This window comes from Pararge aegeria, chromosome 27, assembly GCF_905163445.1.
Source record: "Pararge aegeria chromosome 27, ilParAegt1.1, whole genome shotgun sequence".
Classification (NCBI taxonomy): domain Eukaryota; kingdom Metazoa; phylum Arthropoda; class Insecta; order Lepidoptera; family Nymphalidae; genus Pararge; species Pararge aegeria.
Window position 1 is genome coordinate 507,461 of NC_053206.1, and position 26,471 is coordinate 533,931.

General features: G+C 36.1%; 2 protein-coding genes across 3 annotated transcripts; both read right to left on the reverse strand.

The window, feature by feature from the left end:
- Nucleotides 1-6,191: 6,191 nt before the first annotated feature.
- LOC120635519 (gastrula zinc finger protein XlCGF8.2DB-like) lies at nucleotides 6,192-7,992 on the reverse strand. Its single transcript, XM_039906539.1, has 2 exons — nucleotides 7,923-7,992; nucleotides 6,192-7,101 (listed from the first exon to the last, which is right to left on the reverse strand). Exons 1-2 carry the CDS (start codon nucleotides 7,990-7,992, stop codon nucleotides 6,305-6,307), a joined length of 867 nt encoding a protein of 288 aa, XP_039762473.1. The 3' UTR covers nucleotides 6,192-6,304.
- A 2,902-nt stretch (nucleotides 7,993-10,894) lies between these two features.
- LOC120635696 (zinc finger protein 73-like) lies at nucleotides 10,895-25,830 on the reverse strand. 2 transcript variants are annotated; one of them, XM_039906809.1, is made up of 4 exons: nucleotides 25,643-25,830; nucleotides 22,712-23,844; nucleotides 21,074-21,128; nucleotides 10,895-11,164 (listed from the first exon to the last, which is right to left on the reverse strand). In XM_039906809.1, the coding sequence occupies exons 2-4, from the start codon at nucleotides 23,021-23,023 to the stop codon at nucleotides 10,941-10,943; spliced, it is 591 nt and encodes a 196-aa protein (XP_039762743.1). In that variant the 5' UTR covers nucleotides 23,024-23,844; nucleotides 25,643-25,830; the 3' UTR covers nucleotides 10,895-10,940. The 2 variants fall into 2 exon arrangements, with proteins under 2 accessions (XP_039762743.1, XP_039762742.1); XM_039906808.1 differs by lacking the exon at nucleotides 10,895-11,164 and adding an exon at nucleotides 16,702-17,645.
- Between the last annotated feature and the right edge of the window lie 641 nt (nucleotides 25,831-26,471).

Consider the following 26,471-nt stretch of genomic DNA (forward strand, 5'->3'; position numbering starts at 1 on the left):
CCACACGTTGGCTGCGTTCCCGTTAACGGGATTAAAATAAAGTTATTAAAAAAGTAGTCTAGTGGCGGTTTCCACATTAACTAACTAGATGGCGCCACAAGTAGTCTTGTGGCGGTTTCCATATTAACAAACTAGATGGCGCCACATGTCTTGTGGCGGTTTCCACATTAACTAACTAGATGGCGCCACAAAGAGTCTTGTGGCGTTCTCTATATTAACAAACTAGATGGCGACTCTTTATTTTAGTTTAAATGTTTTACTAAAATATGTATACTGTGCCATTATGTTTACCGTATACATCTTAATATATAAAAATCTCCTGTCACGATGTTTGTCCGCGATGGACTCCTAAACTACTTAACCGATTTAAAATTAAATTGGCACACCGTGAGCAGTCTGGTCCAACTTAAGAGATAGGATAGCTTAGATCTTTAATTATAGTCACAATTGTATTTTATTGCAAATTATTTGTCTATAATTAATTGACAATCACATGTTATATATATATATACTACTATACTCATTTAAGGCTTAGCGATTCTGAATACTTTAAAAACAAAATCAAACGCAGACGAAGTCGCGGGCAACAGCTAGTTTTATATAAAATTGAATTTATCAGTCGTGGATTTTCACAAATTCTGTCTTACACAAACCATGAGTCTTATTTTGTATATTACATAGGTTGTATTTTTTACAACTATTTTTCTGTATAACATGTCTTTCTTTTTGTATATCATTTGCGGCCGATTGGCGCAGTATGCAGCGACCCTGCTTTCGGAGTCCAATTCCCACAACTGGAAAACTTTGTGTAGATCTGATGAATGTGGTTGGAGATAGAGGACAGAACTCCTCGGCGGACAGCAGCAAACCCCTCATTTAAGGTTTAGCGATACTGAATACTTAAAATTTTTTTAGAACTTCCACTAAATAAAATGCCACATCAAAAACAAAATCAAACGCAGACGAAGTCGCGGGCAACAGCTAGTAGTACGTATATTCCATCATATACCGTGGCGATTCGACGCCGCCGCCTGTATTGCCACGCCGACAGACGGCCGACTGGCGCAGTGGGCAGTGACCGTACTTTCTGTGTCCAAGGCCGTCCGTTAGATTCCAACAACTGGAAAATGTTTTTGTGAAGAAAATAAATATTTTTCAGTGTCTGGTCGTTTTTATTATTCATAGAATTATTCACCAGTCATATTAGTGCCCATAACAAAAGTACGCTTACTTTGGGACTAGGCGATGTGTGTTGTAGTAAAAAAAAAACATACAGATTTACGCTATGGATGTTTCACATCAATAATAAGGCCTATTTTCCCGTGTGACTTTTTCTGTGGGCACTCAAAGAGTATTGCCTACTAAATTTAGCCGGACATTCATCGCAAGAAAATGGCATCTGTAAGTCAGTGTGAATTTCCTTAACGTGAGTTGTCAGGTTCCCCGTATCAGTGAACGCAGCCTGACATAAGACGTAGGAAGCCGGCATCACCCCTGTGTGGACTCTTGTGTGTTTCGTTAAGTAACATTTTGACGTGAACTGAGCCGGACATAAGTGACACGAAAAGAGTTTCTCACCGCCATGACTTTTTAGGTGCATCTTTAGTGAACACTTTCTTGTGAATTGCGCCGGACATTGGTCGCAATGAAATGGCATTGTTCCCATATGAGTTTTAACGTGAGTGGCCAAATTCTTTTCGGATATAAACTTGGCCGGACACATGTCGCAGCGATAAGGTTTCTTGGCCGGTAAAGTTTCATTGCGCTGTTTCACTTTAGTCTTTCTGGAATTGGCTTCCTCATTTTTCAGCATTTGAGTTGTTAAGAGAGATTTTTTTATAAACTTAGCGCAGATTTGATTACTAGTAAAGGAGGTTATTGTAGCGTGAGTTTTCATGTGTGCGTCAACAGCAATTTGAGTGGGATACGTTTTCGTGCACGCAATGCAGAAGTATTTCAAGCCCCCGCTGTCGGTTTTTCTCAGCGGCACCTTCTTCGACGCTTCTGAAAAAAAAAATGTGGTAAGCAACACTGTATACACACTGTATATGTAACAATGAATGAATGAATGAATACACTTTTATTGTACACCAAAGAAAAAAAAGTGGAAAAAGAAATAAATACATATCAAGAGAGTACAATTTGGTGGCCTTATCGCTACATAGCGATTTCGTCCAGGCAACCATTGGCGTAAAAGGAAAAAACAGAAAAGAGGTAGGTGGTGCAATAAATAAGATTTAAAAATTATACAAATATATATATAAATATATTACATATAAATAAAAAATAAAATATATAACATAAATATCTATATAAATATATAACATCCTCAATTTGTATGAAATACATAAATAATTCAAATTACACACTTAAAATGATTCGCTTCAGCGATGTTCGGCTGAAAGAGACAAATAATGATCCTTCACTAACAATATGTATGCAACACAAATATATATCAGTTTATTTTATTCATTCATTCACTCACCACAATACTCTATTATAAAAAATGTGTGCGTGTACTAGTGTACACACGTTAAAAGTAGAACTTCTTTATTTCCTTATTTTTTATCTACTATAATATGCAACTTTACAGAAATTGGTTAGATAAAGTTAAATTAGATAAAGTTTAACAATAGTATATTGTATCACTCATGCGGGGAAAGTAGTATCTTGACGCTCGCTGTTCCGTTTGCCCATTTTAAAATTTGAGTGCGACAAGAATAATTTGAGTGCGACAGTTGCACAATAGTATATACTAGTGCGACAAGTTGTCGCACTAGTTGAACAATATACTATTGTGCAACTGCCGCACTCAAATTATTCTTGTCGCACTCAAATTTTAAAATGGGCAAACGGTTCTTTTTCAACCGCAACAGCGAGCGTCAAGATACTTTCCCCGCATGAGTGATACAAAAGGCTTTTATTATCGTAGACATGAATACAAACAATACAAATATTTCATTTTACCTTATTACAGCTAAGATTGTTACAGTATTTCATTATTTTAGATAGAATTATTACTATCATTGCTATCGATATTATATATATTTTTGTTATTAATGGCTCATGGTAACAGAAATATGAAATGTATTGTTTACATTCCACATAATTTAGTAACCGAGTAACAACTCCATTAATTGTAGTGCCAGACGTTTGAGGGCTGTTTTTTATGGATAAATTCAATTTATCTTTCAAAAATTCAACTAGCTTCAAAGATTTTTCTGATGCAAAATTGACATTAAAATCTCCAATTATAATCATCGTTGGTTTATCATTACGGTTACGCAACGAACGCATACCGGGTAAAAGCCGTAGTATGCGAAATTAAACTAGATCGCGCGACGCGCGAAGTCCCCACCGCGATCGTCGCCTACGCGCCGGGCGCTGGAGTGCAGTTCAAACCTTCCGCGCGACTCGACCGTATGCGCATAATACCTTCTTCTAGACATTTTAATCGCGCACCGTCTTTTAGATTATTATTTTGTTTCGTCTTAAAACCGCTGATCGCCGCGTCATAACGCAGACTTGATCGCGCTGCCGCGACTTTGCCCCGGACTTGACACCACGGACCCAACGGTCCCACCTAGTGACCCGTCTGTAGTCGCAGACAGCGTTGACTACCACCGGAAAGGGCCATCGCCCTGAGCGGTTCCCCCCGAGCCCCAATAACCTGGGACTCCGAGGAAGACTTCAGAGTTTTTGTCTTAAATTTTGCTTTGTCATATGTACTATTCATGTTGTAAATAGTTATACTTCTGATTGGAAAGTCTTTGGGCGTGGTAATTCCCCCTCACACTACAACGTATGGATGGAATAATTTTTATTTTATGAAGAAATCTGTTTTTTTAGTGAGTGCCACATATTTTATTAAATTGTTTAATATTCTTACGAATGATTCTTAAAAGATATGTTATTTTCAAGAGATAATCACGGCGAATATTCATGAAACTGTGTTATGGGTATTTCTATTTTAATACGGTTGATTTACAGTCTTGTTGAGAGACTCAGACGGCACAAAGATACTTTTTTGTGCTTTAATGTTAATCAGATCCTATAATCGTCCAGCTGGTAAGTCGGAAATGCGTAACAAATGAACAAACAAAATTTCATATTTATAATATAACGTTAGTAGCTATGGATAATTTTAATCTAGATATTGCCCGCGACTTCATACACATTTATTTTGTAATATAAAAATCATAAATAAATATGGTATGACAATACACACATCGCCATCTAGCCCCATAGTAAGCGTAGCTTCTGTTATAGGCACTAGGATGACTTATGGATATTTTTATGAATAATATATATTTATGTTCGTCATACAAACATTTTTCAGTTGTGGGAATCCTGCATGTGTCCCTACACATAAACTGTCTTTTAACCTGCCTAGTTACGTAAACTAGGCAAGTTAAAAGAAAGTGTTTATTACTCTTAGGTAGAAAGAACTTTTTAAAATAGAAACAGTCAAATGTGTGGATATAAATGACGGCGCGAAGGTGTTCTACACCTCATTTAGCGGCGTCAAAATAATTAAGATTAATTAATTAACTTCTTTTAAACTGTTTCAATCACTACTAAACTTTCACTGACAATCATGTGTTAAAACTCACAACATAATTTTGTACACAATTAGTCGGTGTCAACAAGTTAATACAACAGATGATTGTACAAGCATGCTTTGGTATAAGTACCGGTGGCCGATATCTCGCAGCTCAAGACCAACAGTCAGATTAACGTCGAACCGACGGTCGAAGTCGACGTCTCCCACTCCCCCCCCGATGTCGTCGAGCCCTGGGGCTCTTCTCATGGCGAGCTTTCGCGCTCGCCCCACTCCCCCGGTGACGCCGTAGCAACCCCTCAGGTGGTTATCGGCAAGTGTCCTTCCGAAAAAGCAAAGTCTCGCAGCTCATTATTACTCGAGACGTCAGACCGTCCGGACGTCTGAAAGTATTCGTAATAAAAATAGAAAACTGACAAGTTGTGGTTTTTTCATTGTGATGGACGGAGATATTGATGTTAGTGACGTCAGTATCGCTGACGTCACTCTTTCTAAAAACCACTCAGAGGTCTTTGAGCCGTCAAATATAATCAATTAAAATAAAAAGTTCTTCATGAATTATTATTTTATATTTTCAAAACAATCTTAATACCAAAAGGTAATTAAAAGTCCATGTACATAATAATATATGTAACAATTAATAACGTTACATTCATATTCGTTCTTTTAAATACTAATCTGCACAAATAATTTATACATGTGAGTTCTCAAGTGGGAAGCCAAATCTCTCTTTACCTTTGTTCTCACAGATTTTGCAGGAACGGCGTCTCACCATTATGTTTCTACACTTAGCTTAGCATAAGTCACAACATTTAACATGTACAACATGCCATACAACCCATAAATAAAATATCAACACAATTTCATTTATTTATTTTCCATATAATTTTTTTATTTATTTATTGTTATTTTCCTAGAACAGACCTCAGTCTGTCTGTATTTAAATCGTGTTATAAGACTCATCTAATAACACGATTTAAATCAATTAATTGCAACACACTACAAAATAAAATGCATTGCAAAACTTAACGTATTCTTGACTTTTCTAAGACCAGTAGAGAGGCGCCACGACAGTGTTATGTCTACCCATTATCTCGACAATCTCTATTGAAAAAATACGAGTAACCGGTAGAGGTAACTATCTCGAGGTGCGTTTGGTTTTAGTTAACACCATCACCTCCGAAGAATGGTTATCATATACGTATAAACACTTCATAAGTGCCTGTCTACATGAATTAAATCTTTTTGAATTTGAATTTTTATTAAATTAATTGATTCCAACATCATTATAGCATAAAATAAAGAATAAATAAATAAATAAATAAATATACTACGACAATACACACTCGCCATCTAGCCCCAAAGTAAGCGTAGCTTGTGTTATGGGAACTAAGATGACTGATGAATATTTTTATGAATAATATACATAAATACTTATAATATTCAGATAAACACCCAGACACTGAAAAACATTCATGTTCATCACACAAACATGTTCCAGTTGTGGGAATCGAACCCACGGCCATGGAATCAGAAAGCAGGGTCGCTGCGCCAGTCGGCCGTCAAAAAGAAAAAAGTTATAAATTAAGAAATATAAAATTCAAAATTCATTTATTAAGTAGGCCTAATATAAGCACTTTTGAAACGTCAAGTACATCTGTTATATGTATCTACCTATAGATATTATAATTTTTTACAAGAATGTAGGATCTGATCTATTCAGCACATTTATCAGCAAATATGTCACAAATAATCAAGACTAACTTTTGCAATGTGAGTTCTCATGTGGGAAGCCATATCTCTCTTCACTCTACCTTTGTACTCACAGATTTTGCAAGAATACGGTGACTCGCCGACATGCACCTTCATATGAGTGATTAAATTACACCTCTGTGTAAATTTTGCCTGGCAAAAGTCGCAGGAATACGGTTTCTCGCCAGTGTGCGTCCTGGCGTGGCTGGTCAAATGGTCTTTTCTCGTAAAATTTGCCTGGCACACGTCACATGAATAAGGTTTGTCACCAGTGTGCGTCCTAATATGAGTGGTTAAGTGGCCTTTATATGCGAATTTAGCCGGGCACACACTACATGAGTGCGGTTTCTCCCCAGTGTGCGACCTCTTGTGTGTGACCAAATTATTCTTTTTTGTGAATTTAGCCTGACACACGTCACAAGTGAACGGTTTCTCGCCAGTGTGCGTCCTGGCGTGCGTAGTTAAATTGCTCTTCTTCGTGAATTTCGCCTCACATAAGCCGCAGCTATATGGTTTGTCACCAGTGTGTATCTTTATGTGAGCAGTCAAGTGGCCTTTGTATTTAAATTTAGCCTGGCACTGATCACAGGAATGTGGTTTCTCGTCAGCGTTAGTGCTCATGTGCATCACCGAGTCTCTTATACTTTTGTTTGCGTACACATTAAGTGTGTGGGTACTCATGTGCATCACAGAGTTATTTAAACTTGTGTTTTCGAATTTAAAAGTGTGAATTTCTTCACGATCCGTGCCGTGTTGGGTCTGCGGACTTTTCTTTGGCGAATATAAGTCTGAAAGAAAAAAAAATCCTGTGCTATTAATCCAGACACAGAAGAAGTGAAATTTTAGAAAAGGAGCCTAAGAGAGATGTTTGTTATTTTATTGGTTCACTAAACTGGTAAAAATCAATGTCATAATCATGAGAAAAACAAAAGTATAAGAGAAAGATCAAAACCTTCGAGAAATTACATATATAGTTTAATATTTATTATATTGTGTACTATTTTTTTGTGTAATCTATTTCAAGTATTAGTATATAATTATTTGCATGTATGTATTTTTAACCGACTTACAAAAAAGGAGGAGGTTTTCAATTCGGTTGTATTTTTTTCTTCTTTTATGTTTGTTAGCTCAGAACTCTGTCATTTATAAACCGATTTGAAAAATCACTTTTTGTTCGAGACGATAAACTTCCCATGTGGTCCCATTTTTATCAGGTCAAGGTCTTTTGAAAGGATCGTAGAGATTTTTTTTTTGATACTCTTTATTTGTACACAAATAAAAATACAGACAGAATCAGTATACAAAATTATCGCTTCGTAGCGATCTCTTCCGGGCAACTTTAGGATAAGGGAAACAAAAGGATACCATACTGCAGGTTGGGCATATTAAAAAAAACATATTAATAACTACATACTAATACTTGAACTAGATTACACAAATAAAATAATACATAATATAAAAATATTAAAAAAATATATAAACTAATATATACTTTAACATATAATAAATTCATTAATAACAGTAAATACTGATATTTATACGATATTGAGGAAACTCTTCAAATATTATAGGGACACCTATAGGCGGTTTGAATATTTTTTTAAGTTACTTGAGCATTTGGTATCGAAAAGCACCATTTGATCAAGAAAAACTCGTGACCTGTTGACTAGCCAAAACATTTTTATGGCATCAATCATAAGGTTCAAAATTTGGGTACTTTCTTATTGATTTTGCTATTCAGGGAAAAGCGTAACAAAAATAGCCAGACTTCCTATCACGGTTCTGTAAGCGGCAATAGCTTCCTACATAATTTATCTTTATGAAAATGTAAATTACAGAAGCTGAAGTCAACTTACCTACCATAAATTATTTTAAAATAATTAAATAGTTCAAACAAACTAAAAAACACGCTTGGTATAAAAAACTAAACGAATTTCTTTCTTTTAGTTTATTCATAATAGCGATTTTTGTTTAGTTTTTCTTGATCTATTATTTTTATTAGAAAAAGTAATCGGTAACCCATCCACCATTATATAAATATTTATATATATCTAATTCATTAGATAAAATATAAATATATATATATTTTTTTTTATTCAGTGTGCCCGTCTCTCGAAATGCAAGTTCTGATTATTATTTAAAACAGGCCATTAAAAAGTAACAGCTAACGCCCTCTACCATCTAGTAGCTTAATGTTTTCTGTGGAATTTGTTAGGTATGCGAACGGTTTTTTACATTTGGGTCTAGATGGCGCTGTAGTAATTAGTAAAAAATCTTATTTTTTATAGTGAAAATTGGAATAATCTTTTCAGATTAGTGTATTGTCATCGGTCCTTGATATGTCTACAAAGTTTGAAAAAAATCTGACCGTTTAAAGTAGGTCAAAATCGCGCCCAAAGAAGTCGGTTACAAACATACAAACATACAGGTGAAGCTAATAAAAAGCGTGTAAAAAAGAATGCGAGAACAATAGCGACCCAAACCTTTATCCTTATGAAAAACCTTAACACCCTACGAATAAGGCTTAGATTCGCGTAATTCTAATTTGAATTACGATAACGTCATTTTCATTTCTTTATTTATCTTCTGGCAATCGACATTTAAATGTTGGTATGACTGGGGTAGTTATATATTTCTCTGTGGTCGTAAGTTGTTCGAACAAAAGTATGGAGGGTAGAGGTAAGGAGAGTCATCTTATATGGGAGAAAAGTTGAAAAAGTGTCCAGTTGTTTCGCTAAATAACAGTTCAAAAATCCTCCACAATGGCGCTGGTGGATGCACAGGGTATGGTATGAATGTAGCAATCGTAGATGAATTGAAGTATGCCGAGTTAAAAAAATTAATGTCATTATCGACTAAAGTAGTTAATTATTGAGAATTTCAACAACTTACGTTGTACAAAATATTGTGGTAAATATAACCTTACTTCCTTGTATCTCCATACTTCCTTGTTTATTTTTCAAGCCTACTCTAACAATATTTATATTTGGCGCTTCTTTTAAGTTACCCTGATGCAAATGTGGCGCCATCCTAATTTAATACATTTTGACGACACTTTTTCATATACACAGATGACTCTCCTTACCTCTACTCTCCATAAACAAAAGTAAACTCTATCATGAAGCAAATTTGGCGATAACGTGTATACAAAATATAGGCGAGGTCATCCATGGGCTCTTCCATGGATGGCTATGTAAACTAGGTTTGATGGCCGATTGGCGCAGTTTGCAGCGACCCTGCTTTCTGAGTCCAAGGCCGTGCGTTCGATTCCCACAACTGGAAAATGTTTTGTGTGGTGAGCATAAATGTTTTTCAGTATCTGGGTGTTTATACGAGTATGTATATTCTAAGTATTTGTGTATATAATTCATAAAAATATTCATCAGTTATCTTAGTAACCATAACACAAGCTACGCTTACTTTGGGGCTAGATGGCGATGTGTGTATTGTCGTAGTATATTTATTTATTTAGTTTAATACTACGGTTGGCCAACGGAACTTCACAATAATAAGTATTACACTGGTTGCGTTTCGATTACCGTATAAAGTAGGAAAGCAATTTGACTCGTCACAATAAAGGAGCTGATGGTGAAGTGCCGGGAGAACTCCTCAACCATTAATTCCCCGGCTTCGGGAAAAGCCATATTTTATAGTTTATGAGCAGTTTGCATTCGGCTTTTATAACCTACCCGCTAAGTAGACAAAAAAAGTAACCACCTTTTTATGCAATTAAATATCATGAAATAAATATATTCTACAACATTTTTAAGTCGGTGCAAAGTACAACGTAGAAAGTTACTTTATATAGCTCATACACCTCGTATTCCTTTTTATACAGTAGCAAGGAAAGTACCAGTAATTTTCTATACAAATTTAGCATTTTAATAGCTTATTTTCCGTACAAATTTCAATACATCGGGTTCGAAATAAAACGTTAAAGATTTTACTAAAAAATATTTATTCAAAATATGTCATTTATAAGTTATTTTAATATTACCAACTAATTATGCCCTGCGGCTTCATCTGCAGTGCTACAAAGTGCGAAACCTTAACTATCACTGCAGAGTATAAAAAAGTAGCTACCCGCTGTCTTAGTTTCAAAATTAACCTGAGAAGAGTGTCACCAAATTTTTACTCTCGCATTAAATCAATGCCTGACATATGTCACAAGACAAAAAATTCTCTTCAGTGTGCGTCCTAAGGTGAACCGTCAAATGACGTTTGCTTTTGATCGCAGTGTCACAATGTTCACATGCATTGCGTGGCTTCTTTTCACGAGTCTCACTGTGAAGACTCGAGTCTCTTTCGGTTTTAAATTGAGCGTGACATTTGTCACAAGAATACGGTTCATCTCTAGTGTCTCACAACGTGATAGTTTAAGTTTGCCTTGCTCGAAAACGTAGCCTTACATATGTAACAAGATAAAGGTAGTCGCCAGCGTGCGTCTTAACGTGAACAGACAAAGTTCTTTCGCTATTGAATTTACCCCGACAATGTTTACATTCATATAGTTTCTCTCCAGTGTGCACCCGTAAGTGATAATTTAAATTTCCCTGGGCTGTGAACTTAGCCGGGCATAAGGTACACAAATAAGGTTTCTCGCCAGTGTGCACCCTAACGTGGTAATTTAAACTACCCTTGGACGTAAACTTAGCCGGACACAAGACCTCTCTCTGGCGCGAGTCTTTATGTGAGCGGGTGATTGATTATTATGTTTTAACTTCGCCTGACTTATGTCACTGGAACACCGCTTCTCCGCACTGTGGGATAACGTGTTGTTGGCTGAAGCACTTTTATTCTGGCGAGCACGACCGCGTTGGGCCCGCGGACATAGCTCCGGCAAGGGGGGCCCTGAAACGTGAAATGTTTACTTTGAGCACATGGGCTGGGCGCATATTTTATTATATTTATGTAGTTATCCGCCAATCCGCACTGAACCATCGTGGTGGAATACGGCCTTTTCTCACTGTGGGAGGGGACCCGTGGCCCGGTAATGAGTTGATATGATGATGTCATTATCATGGTGTCAGAGCGAAACGTGCGCAACATTGAAGATCTGTTTGGTTTGGTAAATTCTTTTAAAATTAAGCATAATTTTCATAGAAAACTTTATAAATTAACTAGCGGACCCGCGCGACTTCGTACGCGAATAAGACACCTTAAAAAAAAGCCACGTTAATCTAAAACTCCGTTGCGCGGATTTTGAGAGACAAATGGGGAAAAAATAGCGATGCTATCCTGTAGAAGCTGTTTGCTTCTCCGGGTTAAAAAGAAGCCTATGAGCTATGCCAGACTATATTGTAGGTATCTCTGCCAAATTTTAGCCACATCGGTTCATTCGTTGTGGCGTTGAAGCGTAATAAACATCCATCCATACATACATCCATCCATCCATACATATATTCTCACAAACTTTCGCATTTATTATTAGTAGAATGGTACGCATGCATTCGATCGTTGTCCCATATGCCTCGCGACTTGCTGTTATCTGTGAAGAATTATGTCCTTGATCTCTGACAATATTCATCAGATCTTCATTAAAATTAGACAATACATGCTTGGGTAGTATACACTGTCAAATAAAAAAAGAATTATCATAATCGGTGCAAATTTAACGGAAATAAATTTTCATCCCATTTCCCGGAGGAAACTTATTGTTTATCGGGATAAAAAGTATCCTATATGTTGACCCGGGATATCAGCTACCACTGTACCAAATTTTATTTAAATCCGTTCACAGTCACGTCATGCCCGGACAGACAGACTGACAGACAGACAGACAGACAAAAATTAAATACAAATCAGTTTTGGACTCAGTATCGATATCGTGGCCTGAGCGCTTTCACCAATTAAGGTACGGCTCTCCTACCGTCGATGCCGAAATTCAATCACTATTACTACTTACTAATTTTAAAAAAAATCAATAAATATAAATAAAGGGTTTATTATTATTATTTATTATTTTATTTATTTATTAATATAATATAAAGGGTTATCGAGTCTACCGGTGATCCTAGAGCGGGCAGTTACCTTGGCCAACGAATTAGTTTGGCCATCCAATGCTGCCAGCATCTTAGGAACTGTGCCTCGTTGCGGTGGTTTCGAGGACGTTTTAGATTTTATTTAGTTTTTAAATAGTTTATTTTAGGTTATAGTTATGTATTAATAAAAATTATATTTTAGAGATAATCAAATAAATAAAAAAAAAAAAATATATAAATTAATAATAGTGTGAATAAAAAATATATTTTATTGTAAAAAAAGCGTGGGGTGCATGGTGTCAATAGTTATAAATATTTTATTGACACATATGAGTAGAGTGATTATTATTTTGATAATATCTTAAAAAGCACCCCACGTTTTTTTTTAAATAAAATATATTTTTTATTCACACTATTATTAATTTATATTTATTGAAATTTTTAACACTATTCTTAATTTAAATTTATTAAAATTTATTTTCTATTTTTTAGTTCGGTTTTCTATAGAAAGCGTGTTTTTTAGTTTTTTTTAAACTATTATTTATTTTCTACTTTTTAGTTTGGTTTATTTTAAACTGTTATTTGATCTAATCTACTATCAATTCCGTGATAACTTATTTAAAACAGTCCATTAAAAAGTAACAGCTAACGCCCTCTACCATCTAGTAGCTTAAAGTTTTCTGTGGTATTTGTTAGGTACGCGAACGCCATCTGTTGGAAACGCCATAGGTTTTTTACATTTGGATCTAGATGGCGCTGTAGTAATTGTAATTAATAGTTCGAAAAAACTAAAAAATCTTATTTTTTATATTGAAAATTGAAATAATCATCTCAGATTAGTGTATTGTCATCGATCCTCGATATGTCTACAAAGTTTGAATCAAATCTGATCGTTCAAAGTGGGTCAAAATCGCGCCCAAAGAAGTCGGTTACAAACAAACATACAGGTGAAGATAATAAAAAGCTAACTAATAAAAATACATCGAAAATGACAGATGAAGAAAAAGTATGCGTCTTTTGTTTTCATAAGACACAACAAACAAGTAACAGTCAAAAATAATGTTGAATGAAAAATTCTTAAACTTGAGCATCGAACAACACAGACAAAGCGTAATAAATACAGCTAAAAAATAGCTACTCCAGCTCCACAAATAGCTTTAAAACCTAGACCATCAACTGAACCTAAAGTTTGGATAGAAGCAGGCGTTACTTTGCGAAAATCCATAATATATTATGAAAATTAAGCTTAATTTGCTATACTCCGCGAACAGCAGGAGAATCTGTGTGGTGTAATTTATAATTTCTTCAATCCGTATACTCCACAGCAAACAGATCCTCGGCAATGTACTCTCTACGCACGTTTCGCTCAGAAACCGGAGCATCCTCATGAGATGTCGACTTTACAATGAACAACTATTCATTAATAAAGTCAACATAGAGGTCGTAGAGTGTACATTGCCGAGTATACGGATTGAAGAAATTATAAATGACACCATACAGATTTTCCTGCTGTTAGCGGAGTATAGCAAATTAAGCTTAGTTTTCATAATGAACTTAAAGCTACAAATAAACAATATCAATGGTTAAGAATCAATTACAAAGGACTTCGATTCAGAATAGTACTTACACTGAGTCCGACAGACAGCTTGTGGAGCGCCGAAGCACAACTTCACGTTAAAAGATTACCGAATACCACAGATGAATATATATAATGCATAAGTTTAAAGAATGTGTTAAAACACACTTATTACATCGAGGTTATTATACAATTGATGAATTTCTTAACGACAAGGTTGCTTGGAAGCATCCGGCTCCGCTTTCATCTCTCACAAGATAGAAAAATGAATTTTAAAATGTAAAATGTAAATTGTTGATATTGGAAAAGAGCAACTGCTGAGTTTCTTGCCGGCTTCTTCTCGGTAGAATCTGCCTTCCGAACCGGTGGTAGAGTCACTACACACAGACAGACTTGACGTTTCAAAAGTGCTTATATTAGGCCTACTTGAAATAAATGAATTTTGAATTATATACGGATATATACGGAGCTTCAGAAAGTTCTAAAGGAGCAACATAATGAGGCACGCTAACAGAACAGTCAAATTCAGCCAAATTTTAAGAAGTTATAGAAATGAAAGACATGAGAGGTTATAAAAGAGTTTTATTCAATCAACATAAAAACCAATGTTTTCATTTGAAATGGAACCCTGTGAGGGCGCGGTAACCAGATTGAGAGATATTAAATATTCTCATTTAGGAAGTCGTTTATTTTATAATTAGCTTTCTCCAGCATGTTTTAAGGATTTTGTAAATAAGTTTATAATTTCTTTTCCTTTTATATGTTCCGGTATTTTGTTGTAAATTTTGGTGCACATGGGGCTTGGGTGGTATGGGCGGGTGCTGTGGATTTTTAACTTAGAATTATGAAAGTTCAGTTTAGAAAAGTCACCAGCTCTAGTCTAATCTAGGACAACGAGTATACTTAACACGCACTGACTTGACGCATTTTAACAAAAGAACAAATTAACAAAAGAAAAGTATACTACACTGGGTGATAAGATGCTATTTCAACTCTCGCATACTGATAGATATCACATAGATACATTGAGAAGCCATTAAATTATTGATTGTCAATTGGGCAAAACGTTGAATATTAATGTCGTTATTCTTTAAAATGCCAGTTTTTAAAGTGTCTTGATATTACTCTGTCATGAGTTCGGGATGATTTTTTTCGAATCTTTGACCAAGCGAAAAAAATATCCAAATAATAAGCGGGTGTAAACTTCTCCTATTTCATGTTTCCGTGATTTAGCAGAACACGTTAATTATATCCCCTGTCAGGGCATATAAGATTTTGTCCCCTGCCTGTATATTAAGCCGCCAATTCTTTGAGAGTTGATAAAGCTGTGGAGAAGATACATTTTTATCCTTTCCCGGGGAGATAATTTTCTCCTGCCCATGCTAGCCGTGCTGGGAACTAACATCACCCACTTCCATCACGTAGGGGAACATTGCCGGTCGCAAATGACCGTCCCGGGACCTACAACAGTTCCAACTTACTTATTGTTCTTAATATCCAAATAATATATTTGTAAACGAGGGTAAACTTCTCCTATTCCATTTTTCCGTGACTTAGCAGATGGATACTTTAATTACATCTCCTATATAATTTTTGTCTCCTGCCTGTACCTAGCGCTGCTGAGAAAGAATAGTATTTGGGCAAAGAAAACTTAACTTGTTAATAAAGAGTAGTTTAATAAGGATAAGAAAACAAAAGACAAATCATAATTTTCTATTAAAATATTATAAAACACATAGCTACTTTTTTTACTTTAACATCAAAAATATTGTAATTTTTACCATCAAACTGTCATCAACATTTCTGCTTAAATATGTAAGAAAAATATCACTATGATCTTATTGGCTGGAAAAAAATAGTTGTTCCTTTTTTTGTATTCCTCTACAAGTTAGCCCTTGACTGCAATCTCACCTGGTGTTAAGTGATGATGCAGTCTAAGTTGGTAGCGGGCTAACCTGTTACGGAGTATGGTAGTCATACCCCTAATCGGTTTCTACGCGACATCGCACCGGAACACTAAATCGCTTAGCGGCACGTCTTTGTCGGTGGGGTGGTAACTAGCCAAGGCCAAAGCCTGCCACCAGACCAGACAAGAGAAAATTCAGAAATTATAAATTCCCAAATTCGAAATCGAGGGAAACCTTCAAATATTATATTACGCACACCTATGGCAATTTGATAATTATTTGATTAGAAGTAAATAATAAAAAACTTAATATTTGATATTCACATATTTATTAAAATGTTTGCACTATTAATATTTTTAGATAACAAATTATTCACTTGTAAGAATGCAAGAAACGAACAATTCATTCGATGGACATGAATTTGGGTGTTAAATCACTCAACGGGCGTTGGAGAGAGCTGTGCTCAGAGTATCTCTACGAGATCAAATCAGAAATGAGGAGATACGTAGGAGAACTAGAGTTACCGATATATCTGAGCCACTCGCGAAGCTGAAGTGGCAATGGGCGGGGCACTGGCGATTTTTAAAAGAGCAGTTAAGGCCCATTATATTGTTAACGACTTTTAATAGTATGTATATACTTACTCATTTATTGTATGTTAAAGTATTTAATTATGTAAGTTATATTTATTTATTTATTATATTATTTACTTTTTATCTATTTGTGCACACTAGTTTATGTATTAGCATGTAGTTATTTGCATGTTTGTATTTTAATATTTGTACCACCAGCAGTCTATTCTCCACTTCTTTTTTTCCTAATTCTAAGGTTGCCTGGCAGAGATCGCTATTAAGCGATAAGGCCGCCTTTTGTATTACTACTTCTTTCGATGTTTCTGTTTTTGTTATATTTTAAATATGTTAATGTTGTGGTATACAAATAAAGAGTTTTAATAATGATAATAATAGCTCGGAGAACCAATGGACGTTGGGGTCTTAAGGTGCTAGAATGGCGACTCAAGTGCACAAAACGGCTTGGTTTTTTTCGCTAAAAATAGTCTAAACTACGACTTTGGGAACGTGAGAAGTAAAAGATTATTTTAATTCAAACACTTAAATAACTACAAAAGCGCACCACGTCACTACCACGCGACACAAACGTCCTTACATGTTTCTTCCATTCAACCGCGGAAGCAAATTTAGTCTGACATAACTCACAAGAATACGCTCCGTTCCCGGCGTGCGACCTGACGTGTAGTGTCAAATCAAACTTCCGCACAAATTTAGCCTGACACTGATCGCACGAGAAAGTACTCTCTCTAGTGTGAGTCCTGACGTGATTATTTAAATGAACTTTGGTTTTAAATGTCGCCTGACATTCATCGCATGAATAAACTACCTCTCTATGTGTCGCTGAGTGATAATTCAGTTTGTTTCTGGACGTGAACGTAGCCTGACATATGTCACAAGAATACGGCGTCTCGCCGGTGTGTAGCCGGACGTGAATATTCAAATCGGAATTGCGTCTGAATTTAGCCTTGCAATAATCACACGTATATGGCTTTTCGTCAGTATGCGTCCTAAAATGATATTTTAATTTGCTTCTGTTTATAAACTTGGCGGGGCACACGTCGCAAGCGAATGGCGTTTCCCCAGTGTGCGTCCTGACATGAGCGGTCAGGTGACCTTTGTTTTTATACCTCGCCTGACATATGACGCAACAATACTTTTTCTCTCCGCTGTGAACACGCATGTGTACATCTAAAACACTCCTGTATTTACAAGTTTTTCCGCAAACATTGCATGAATACGTTTTCCGGAGAGCTCGGCCGCTTTGAGTCGGTGGACATTGCTCCGGCAGGGAAGGCCCTGAAAGTTAAAATGGTTTCTTTCAACAAATTGCCCGACCATTGTCTGAAGTGAATGCCAAAGTGAAGAAAAGTTATTTTGCGAGAAATCTTTTAAATAATTTAAAAACAAGTTAACAAAGCATTGTTTAAATTTTTTTATAAACGCGCCACCTTTTGTATTTTTGTGTTTGTTTTGTTTTTGTATCACACTAAACTAGATAATATATTACCACTTCTTTATGTTAATTTTTCATTTCTCATTAAGTGAAACTCTTTATTTTGAGAATAAATGTTTTTAAACCTAAAGTGACTCCCGACAATAAACAAGGTTTTCTTTCATATTGGATTCACGTTCTGAATGCCACGCCACATATGTGGGTCAGACCGGACGTAAATTTGAAACACGTTACAAAGAGCATATGGCAGCCTTCAATCATAACCATCCTGAAAAATCTCATTTTGCAAAACATCTTTTAGACAGTGGACATAACGTAACCAGTAATCATTCATACGAAATATTACATGCTTGCGACAAAGGGTTGAGACTTGATTTGAGGGAACAATTAGAAATTATTAAACATAGGAATGGGAGGTTCGAATTACTAAACGAACAAATAAATTTATCAACTTCACCTCTATTGAACATATTCAGAGGCACTAATGAGGTGGGAGGGGCTTAGATAGATTAGGTGGGGGTCAGAAAGGTATAAAAGGCGACACATTTGGCGAATTTTTCACTTAACAATTATTCATTGTAAAGTCAACATCTCCTGATGATGCTCCGGTTTCGGAGCGAAACGTGCGTAGAGGGTATATTGCCGAAGATCTGTTTGGTGTGGAGTATAAGGATTGAAGAAATTATAAATTACACCACACAGATTCTCCTGCTTTTCGCGGAGTATAGCAAATTAAGCTTAATTTTGAAAAGGTTTTCTTTCGACAAATTGACGACTATTGTCGGAAGTTCAGTTCACCCGCAACAATGAACAAGGTTGATTGAATGTTGACACTAGACACGTCTTGAACGTTGCAGTTACAATCTACAAGAAAACGTTCTCAGAGACCTTTCCTTAATTTCTTGAAACAATCTCAATTTTTTCCGTAATCTAGAACTGCATTGACAGATTTCTGACAGACTGCACAATCTGTGAATGCAGCTCAGAATTACGCAAAAGGGCTCCTCGGAACGTTTTCCTGTAGCTACAAAGTTAAAAGTTACCTACCCTTGCTGCCGTCACAACAATCCACCCTGCATTTGAGTGATGAAGTGGATTACGCAATATTATAAATACAGGAAAACTTTAATAAAGTAACGATAAAGAATCTGTCTATCTAGATTTAGACTGACTGAAATTAAAAAAAATAACTCCGCGAACAGCAGCAGAATTTGTATGGTGTTATTTATAATTACTTCAATCCGTCACACCAAACAGATCCTCGGCAATGTACCCTCTACGCACGTTTCGCTCCGAAACCGGAGCATCCTAAGGAGATGTTGACTTTACAATGAATAATTCGGCCAGTTACAGACGTATTATAAGTCGCACTTTATATTGTACGGGCACCTCGAATATTGGAATTCGTACCAGAAATAAAGGGCAGGGCTGTCGGTGGGGAATACTGTAGCGGTGTCCACATTACCGAACTAGATGGCGCCACAAAAATCGAAAAATGCGAAGTGTTCACAAAAATTGACTATATATACAACTTCCAAAGTTGAAAGTTCGGATCTGGGTCCGGAGGAAGATAGTTCTATTGTTACGGTCGAGCGTATCACCAAAGCTCCCGCACACTACTTACTATAACGTAGGAAAATATGTATTAGTTTATTTTATATGTGTACTGTTTTTGTAATTATTAATATTGACGGCCGAGTGGCGCAGTGGGCAGCGACCCTGCTTTCTGAGTCCAAGGCCGTGGGTTCGATTCCCACAACTGGAGAGTGTTTGTGTGATGAACATTAATGTTTTACAGTGTCTGGGTGTTTATCTGTATATTATAAGTATGTATGTGTATTATATTCATAAAAAAATATTCATCAGCTATCTCAGTACCCATAACACAAGCTACGCTTACTTTGGGGCTAGATGGCGATGTGTGTATTGTAGTGTAGTATATTTATTTATTTATTTATTTAATATGTATGTATATTCTTAGAGTTTTGCGCACCGCGATAAGGATTCATATGTGAGTCAATTCCTTATAATGGTTGCCTGGAAGAAATCATTATAAGTGATAAGGCCGCCTTTGTTACACAAAGGAGAATGCCGGATGTAGTATGGGATTTGGTTTCACATAGTTATTATAAGGTACCTTCATGGAATTTATCTCATTTTGAAGGGTTAAATAATTATTTTATATCATTACCAAAAACATTAAAACTCTAGTTCGCCGGTTTTTAGAGTTACAAGCAAATGTGCAGATCAATCCAAGGGAATCATACAAATTATAATTTTGACAGCCGATTGGCGTAGTGGGCAGCGGCCCTGCTTTCTGAGTCCAAGGCCGTGGGTTCGATTCCCACAACTGGAAAATATTTATGTGATGAACACGAATGTTTTTCAGTGTCTGGGTGTTTATATGTATATTATAAGTATTTATGTACATCTATCTATATCTATATAAAAGAGAAAGTGTGTGGGTATGTTCCGTATAGGCTCCGAATCGGCTGGACCGATTTCAATGAAACTTTCAGGGAATCTCAGGATTGACCTGGCGAGTAATCCTGTAAAGTTTGGTGACTATCGGAGCACTCCTATTTTTCAACTGTCAAATACAGCTTTTATTTACTATGATGATATTCTATTGTTGGGTGTACATGGGTGTAGATAATGATCTTCACCCGCTCGAGAAGAGAATAGAAGAGAATGAATACGGAGAGAAATAAATGATTTAATATATTATGAGACTTAAATTAAAAATTTAATGATTTATTGTTTAAATAAAATAAATTCAAATTAAAATTCAAAATTCATTTATTTCAAGTAGGCCCAATATAAGCACTTTAGAAACGTCAAGTCTGTCCGTGTGTAGTGACTCTACCACCGGTTCGGAAGGCAGATTCTACCGAGAAGAAGCCGGCAAGAAACTCAGCAGTTGCTCTTTTCCAACATCAACAATTTACATTTTGCATTTTAACATTCATTTTTCTATGTTGTGGTTCGGCAATCAGGAACGCATACTCTCAGAGTACCAATCGATTGCGTAATACTTGAACTACAGAGTAAAATGAATGATGAAAATGAAATGAATCTTATTCGCTTTGAATTAAAGCTCAAATTTGCCTGCGTTTGTTTAAAAAAAATCAAATGTACAGGATTTGCGACACTAACACGAGTGACATTAGGTCCATTATAGTTTGACGATGCAACGTTTGATATGCGGGAGCGACTCCACGAATGCGAGCGCGCGAATCTTGTATTCTACTGTTTATAAGCAAGCACTTACCGTATGACAATGAGCTTGGCTCTGGGGGGACACTAGCCTCATCGACCGGCTCCGCCTGGAATAGAAGTACAATATTAACCGACTAACCGTGTGGCTTCATCATCTATAGGCGATGGTAAACCGGATTTTTAGTGTGGCGATATAGATATATATAATATACTATTATATACTATGCAATATACAGTGGCATGCATAGAGGGTTTGCACAGGTTACAGTACGAGTTATAAATACTTACGGGTAGGCTTTTTATGAGTAAAAGTCAGAGTCAAAGTCAAAGTCAAAAATATCTTTATTCAAGTTGGCCCATAGGTGGCACTTTTGATGCGTACATTACATGAGAATTACACGGTAGTGAGATGATGGCGATAACCACATTCGTAAACTTAAAACTAAAGCTACGAGGGTTCCAAACGCGTCCTGGTCTAAGAAAAAGCCCATAACAAACTTAGCCGGGTGTTTTTTTGTTATCACCATCTCACAATGTCATTTTTTATCGATTACGTATTACTTTATACTATAAAAGGACTTTTCTATAAGCTTACGTTTAATACAAACATTGAACTTTTTAAGAGACATCTCCAAGATGTCAATTGGTAGTTTATTGTAGAATTGTATGCAATTTCCTTTAAACGAATTATGAATTTTATGTAACCTAGTATATTGCACTGTATGTTTATTCTTACTTCTAATGTTTAAATTATTGCAGTCACATTTTTTCTTAAATTTAGAAATGTTTTTATGAACGTACATTAAATTTTCAAATATGAACTGACTATACACTGTCATTATTTTAAAATCTTTAAATTTATCTCTCAATGACTCTCTCGGGCCCATTTTGTAGATCGAACGAACAGCCCTCTTCCGCAGCACGAAAATAGTGCTAATATCAGCAGCATTACCCCAAAGTAAAATTCCATATGACGTAATGCTGTGAAAGTAACTAAAATATACCAGTCTAGCAGTTTCTACGTCGGTCATATGGCGTATGTTCTTTACCGCATAGGCAGCAGAATATAACTCTTGCCTATCCATAGGTTTTCCCGAAATTTGAATTCATAACACACATTTTTTTTTTATTCCACTACAAGTTAGCCCTTGACTGCTATCTGACCTGGTAAGTGATGATGCAGTCTAAATGGTAGCGGGCTAACCTGTTAGGGAGTATGGTAGACATACCTTATTTTATAACAAATTACCAAATGAAATCGTTGAGGTGTCTCTCAATAAGTTCAAAGTTTATATAAAACGTAAGCTTACAGAAAAATCCTTGGGTGTGAATTGCTCTAGCTTCATAGCTTAATATAAATTTACTGGAAGATGGTGATAACAAAAAAAAAATTACCCAGCTAAGTTTGTTGTGGACTCTTAGACCAGGACGCGTTTGGAACCCCCCTAGCTTTAGATTTAAGTTGGCGTACGAAGTTATCACCATCCCCTTACAATTATGTAAACGTATATGTATGAACGCCTCATAAGTGCCTGTGATAGGCATACATGAATAAAGAAATTTTGAATTTTGAATTTTACCCCTAATAGGTTTCTACGCGACATCGCACATGAACACTGAATTGCTTAGCGGCACAAAAACGCACATAACTTAGAAAGTAGCTTACTTTGTCGGTAAAAATTTAACTCACTTTGATATACACTTCTTCGATGGGTCCCACAGGCGCTGCATCGTCCATCAAAGATGTGTCTTCTTTATTGGACTTCAATTCTTTTTGCAATCGGACTATTTCCCTACTCAATGTTGTTTCTGTTTTGATAGGTCTCAAAACTGTACTTGTGGATTCATCCTCGGACGTGTCAAATTCTGATAACTCCTCCTTGGGTACGATAAGGTCTTTGTTGTCTTTGCATTCATCTGTTATGTATATGTCATCAATCACTTCCTCTTTCGGTTCTATGGGGCTGTTAGTTTCCAAAGGATCCTTAGATTGTTCCTCCATCTTTGAGTAGTTCGCTGTACTTGCCACCAGTAATTATGCTTGTTTTTGATTAACTAGGATTACAAGACCTTGCTTCTAGGATGGGGGCAATCAACGTGTAAACTCACGTGAAACTAATTATTTTTGCTTATGCGGTCCTGGTATTTCAAATAAGTGTGTGTTTTGCTCAGCTTATGTCACTGATAGTAATAGCTTATGCGGTACTCATATTTTAAGGTGGATTGGAAATGTCAAGCGTGTGCTGTTAAACCAGTTACAATTTTTTCTAGCTTATATTGTACTGAGTTTTGAAGACTGGGGCCTCCTATAGGATATGTGAGAAATCAAGGTGTTTCGCTGAATATTACCACCAGTGACTATCTTTTCTTGCTAATGCTGCCTCAATATTTGTAGTATAGGCACCAAGTGAATGTTTTTCTCAACTTATGTCTAAACAAATTGTATTGGATATATTACACACAGAGTGGCTTTTCTCCTTAATAGATGTGGCTCTATTTCATACTTATGCGGTAGTTATTTTTCGCCCCCCACTAGGTAGATAGGGGGCAACAAGTTTAATGTTCTGCTTTATGTATTTCACCAGTAATTAGTTCTTGTTTATGCAGCACTGTTATGTTTAGCCCCCTCACTCTGTGGGTAGGAGACATCAAGTGAGTTTTCTTCTCAGAGTATCTCACCAGTTAAAAATTGCCCTCCTTATGCAGTTAATTGATTATTAAATCCTCCACTAGGAATAGGGTTAGCTACACAAAGCCTCTGGACACTGATGAGACTGTGGTGCGTGAAAATCCAGAGATACAACCAACAGCTGCGGAGTTCTTCTGGAAGGCAAAAGAAAACACATGTTAAACTTGTGTATGTACTATAGTTGTAAGGCATGTACATGGAAGCTATGAATAAATGAATTGAATTGAATTAAACTTGGTCCACAAACTTAGAACTACATTAGAAGTACCATCAACATCATCATCAAAATTGGAACTACATTAGGAGTATTATCAGCAAACCTACCCATTCAAACTCAAATTCAAAATTCATTTATTTCAAGTAGGCCTAATATAAGCACTTTTGAAACGTCAAGTCTGTCTATTTGTATTGACTCTACCACCGGTTCGGAAGGCAGATTCTACCGAGAAGAAGGCGGCAAGAAACTCAGCAGTTGCTCTTTTCCAACATCAACAATTTACATTTTACATTTTAACATTCATCTTGTGAGAGCTGAAAGCGGAGCCGGATGCTTCCAAGCAACCTTGTCATTAAGAAATTCATCAATTGTATTACATTACCCACTATAGGTCACGGGTCTCCTCCCGCAATGAGAAGGGCTGGCCCAGTGTGGATTGGTGGACTTCAAACACCTTTGAGAACATTATGGAGAACTCTCACTCTTTTAAACATAAGCTTATAGAAAAGTCGTATTATAGTATAAAGGACTACGTAATTGATAAAAAAGCTTGGGTGTAAATTATTGCTCTAACCAGGTTGCTCTTCTAATAATTTTTAATGACATTGTGAGATGGTGATAACAAAAAAAAAACACCCGGCTAAGTTTGTTGTGGGCTTCTTCTTAGACCAGGACGCGTTTGGAACCCTCGTAGCTTTAGTTTTAAGTTTACGAATGTTGTTATCGCCATCATCTCACTACCGTGTAATTCTTATGTACGCATCAAAAGTGCCACCTATGGGGGCCTACTTGAATAAAGATATTTTTGACTTTGACTTTCAGGTAGGTATGTAAGTTTTCCTTCACCGTTGAAGCGTGTGATATTATAATTGATTAAAACGCACATAACTTAGAAAAGTTAGAGGTGCGTGCAGGGATTCGAACTCGGTCTCCCGAAAGTGAAGTTGAAGTCCTACCCACTGGGCTATCAACGCTTTCCTAGCACTATCACTGTGTAGATAACAATAAATAAATCACTGATAATGAACAAGTTAGTGATAATACCTAAGACTGATGGCTTGACGGGGGTTTACACCCCCAATACCATAAAGCTGGGCTACTGATAATAATAATCATTTTATTCAGGCTAAAAATAATGGATGCAGATAATAATGGTGAAATTCTGTCTAATAATGATGGGAAGCAGAAGGAAAACCTGTGTTACACAGGGTAGGTCCTACCAGTTGTTACAAAGGGTACTTATTTAACTTAAAACTATGTTTTATGAAATCTAGATATTATTACAAAGCTAAAAAATATGAAAACAAAATAAAAATTAAACAATAACTAGAATAAATTATGTTGGCCTGTATGGGGCATTCTGAATGTGTGTGCGTGTGTGAACAACATTTGAGACATATGTTTAGATAAGTGGTGGGATATTCGGCGTGTTGAGTAAGCCCTTGTTAAGGATGATGATGCACAATTGGGTGTCGTTTGTAAACTAGATGTAACTTAATTGATGCTCTTTTAAGTGTCTGGAACAGTCTCCCGGCGAATATCGCACATGGGAATTGAATGAGTTAAGTCTAGCCGGAATTTCCACCGGCGAAGCCTCATCGTGTCGTTATAGTACGTAATTCGGGGATATGCAGCATTATAACATGAGAATAATGAAGATAAGCTCTCAAAAATTGAGAAAACAAGGACTACCAACCCTATAGATTTGCACTTACCTAAATAACATGTATAAAGTAAAGCAAACGGCAGGAGCTAACGCAAATAAAATTTATGAATTCAGTTATTAATCTTATAAGTAAATACTGATTGCTGCTTTTCCAAAATTACCGTATCGCATTCTTTTTCATAGTGTACCAGTAAATAAATAATGGAATGCGATGCAACAAAGATTCAACAATAGAGTACAGACAAAAACAAACCACAGACTAGTAAATAAAAAAAAAAAAACAAACCAAGACTGCTTCATATAAAGTCTATACCATAGATTAAAGTAGTTAAACTAGATTGTCAAATCGATATATCATTTTAAAATATTAATACAAATTTAAATATTCCGAAAAACGAGCTCACGTTTTGCTGATGTGAGTATAATGTGTTTTTTTCCGATTAGTGGTTTTTGCTATTCGGTATCTGTGGTTAAAACCATTTTTACTTTTCGGATGGACTTGGCGATTAATACGCCTGCCTAGACGCCTGGATAGACTTTTGTTTAAGTGAATTTGCCTGCAAAGGTTCATTGATTTGTCACATGAAAATACACACTTGTGAGACACCGTATTCTTGCCCGCATTGCGACTATAGATGTGCGTGAAAAAGTACAATAAAAACCTATAACGCTGATAAATATGTACTGATTGTGTTCGTTTTTGTTTGTTCTTTTTTAAATTTTATTTAAATTTTTTAATTCAATTACAATTTTTCATTAAAAAATATATTATAGTCTCAGTAATAATAATAACGCAACGGGCGGCGCGGTTGTTTGCTCAGTTTGATTCTGGAGCAGACTGAAAATCAGCGTTGAGCAATGTTTCCAATACACAGCAT

What these genes read in the sequence shown, in the direction of transcription:
- LOC120635519 (XM_039906539.1), bottom strand. Translation starts at nt 7,992, where the DNA reads ATGTTTTGGCTAGTCAACAGGTCACGAGTTTTTCTTGATCAAATGGTG. An exon ending in TTTCGATACCAAATGCTCAA is followed by an intron (nt 7,102 to 7,922) that starts GTAACTTAAAAA and finishes TTTTTCTTTCAG; the next exon opens with ACTTATATTCGCCAAAGAAA.
- LOC120635696 (XM_039906808.1), bottom strand. Translation starts at nt 23,023, where the DNA reads ATGGAGGAACAATCTAAGGATCCTTTGGAAACTAACAGCCCCATAGAA. An exon ending in TCGAAGAAGTGTATATCAAA is followed by an intron (nt 21,129 to 22,711) that starts GTGAGTTAAATT and finishes CTTCTATTCCAG; the next exon opens with GCGGAGCCGGTCGATGAGGC. An exon ending in GCCAAGCTCATTGTCATACG is followed by an intron (nt 17,646 to 21,073) that starts GTAAGTGCTTGC and finishes TTTAACTTTCAG; the next exon opens with GGCCTTCCCTGCCGGAGCAA.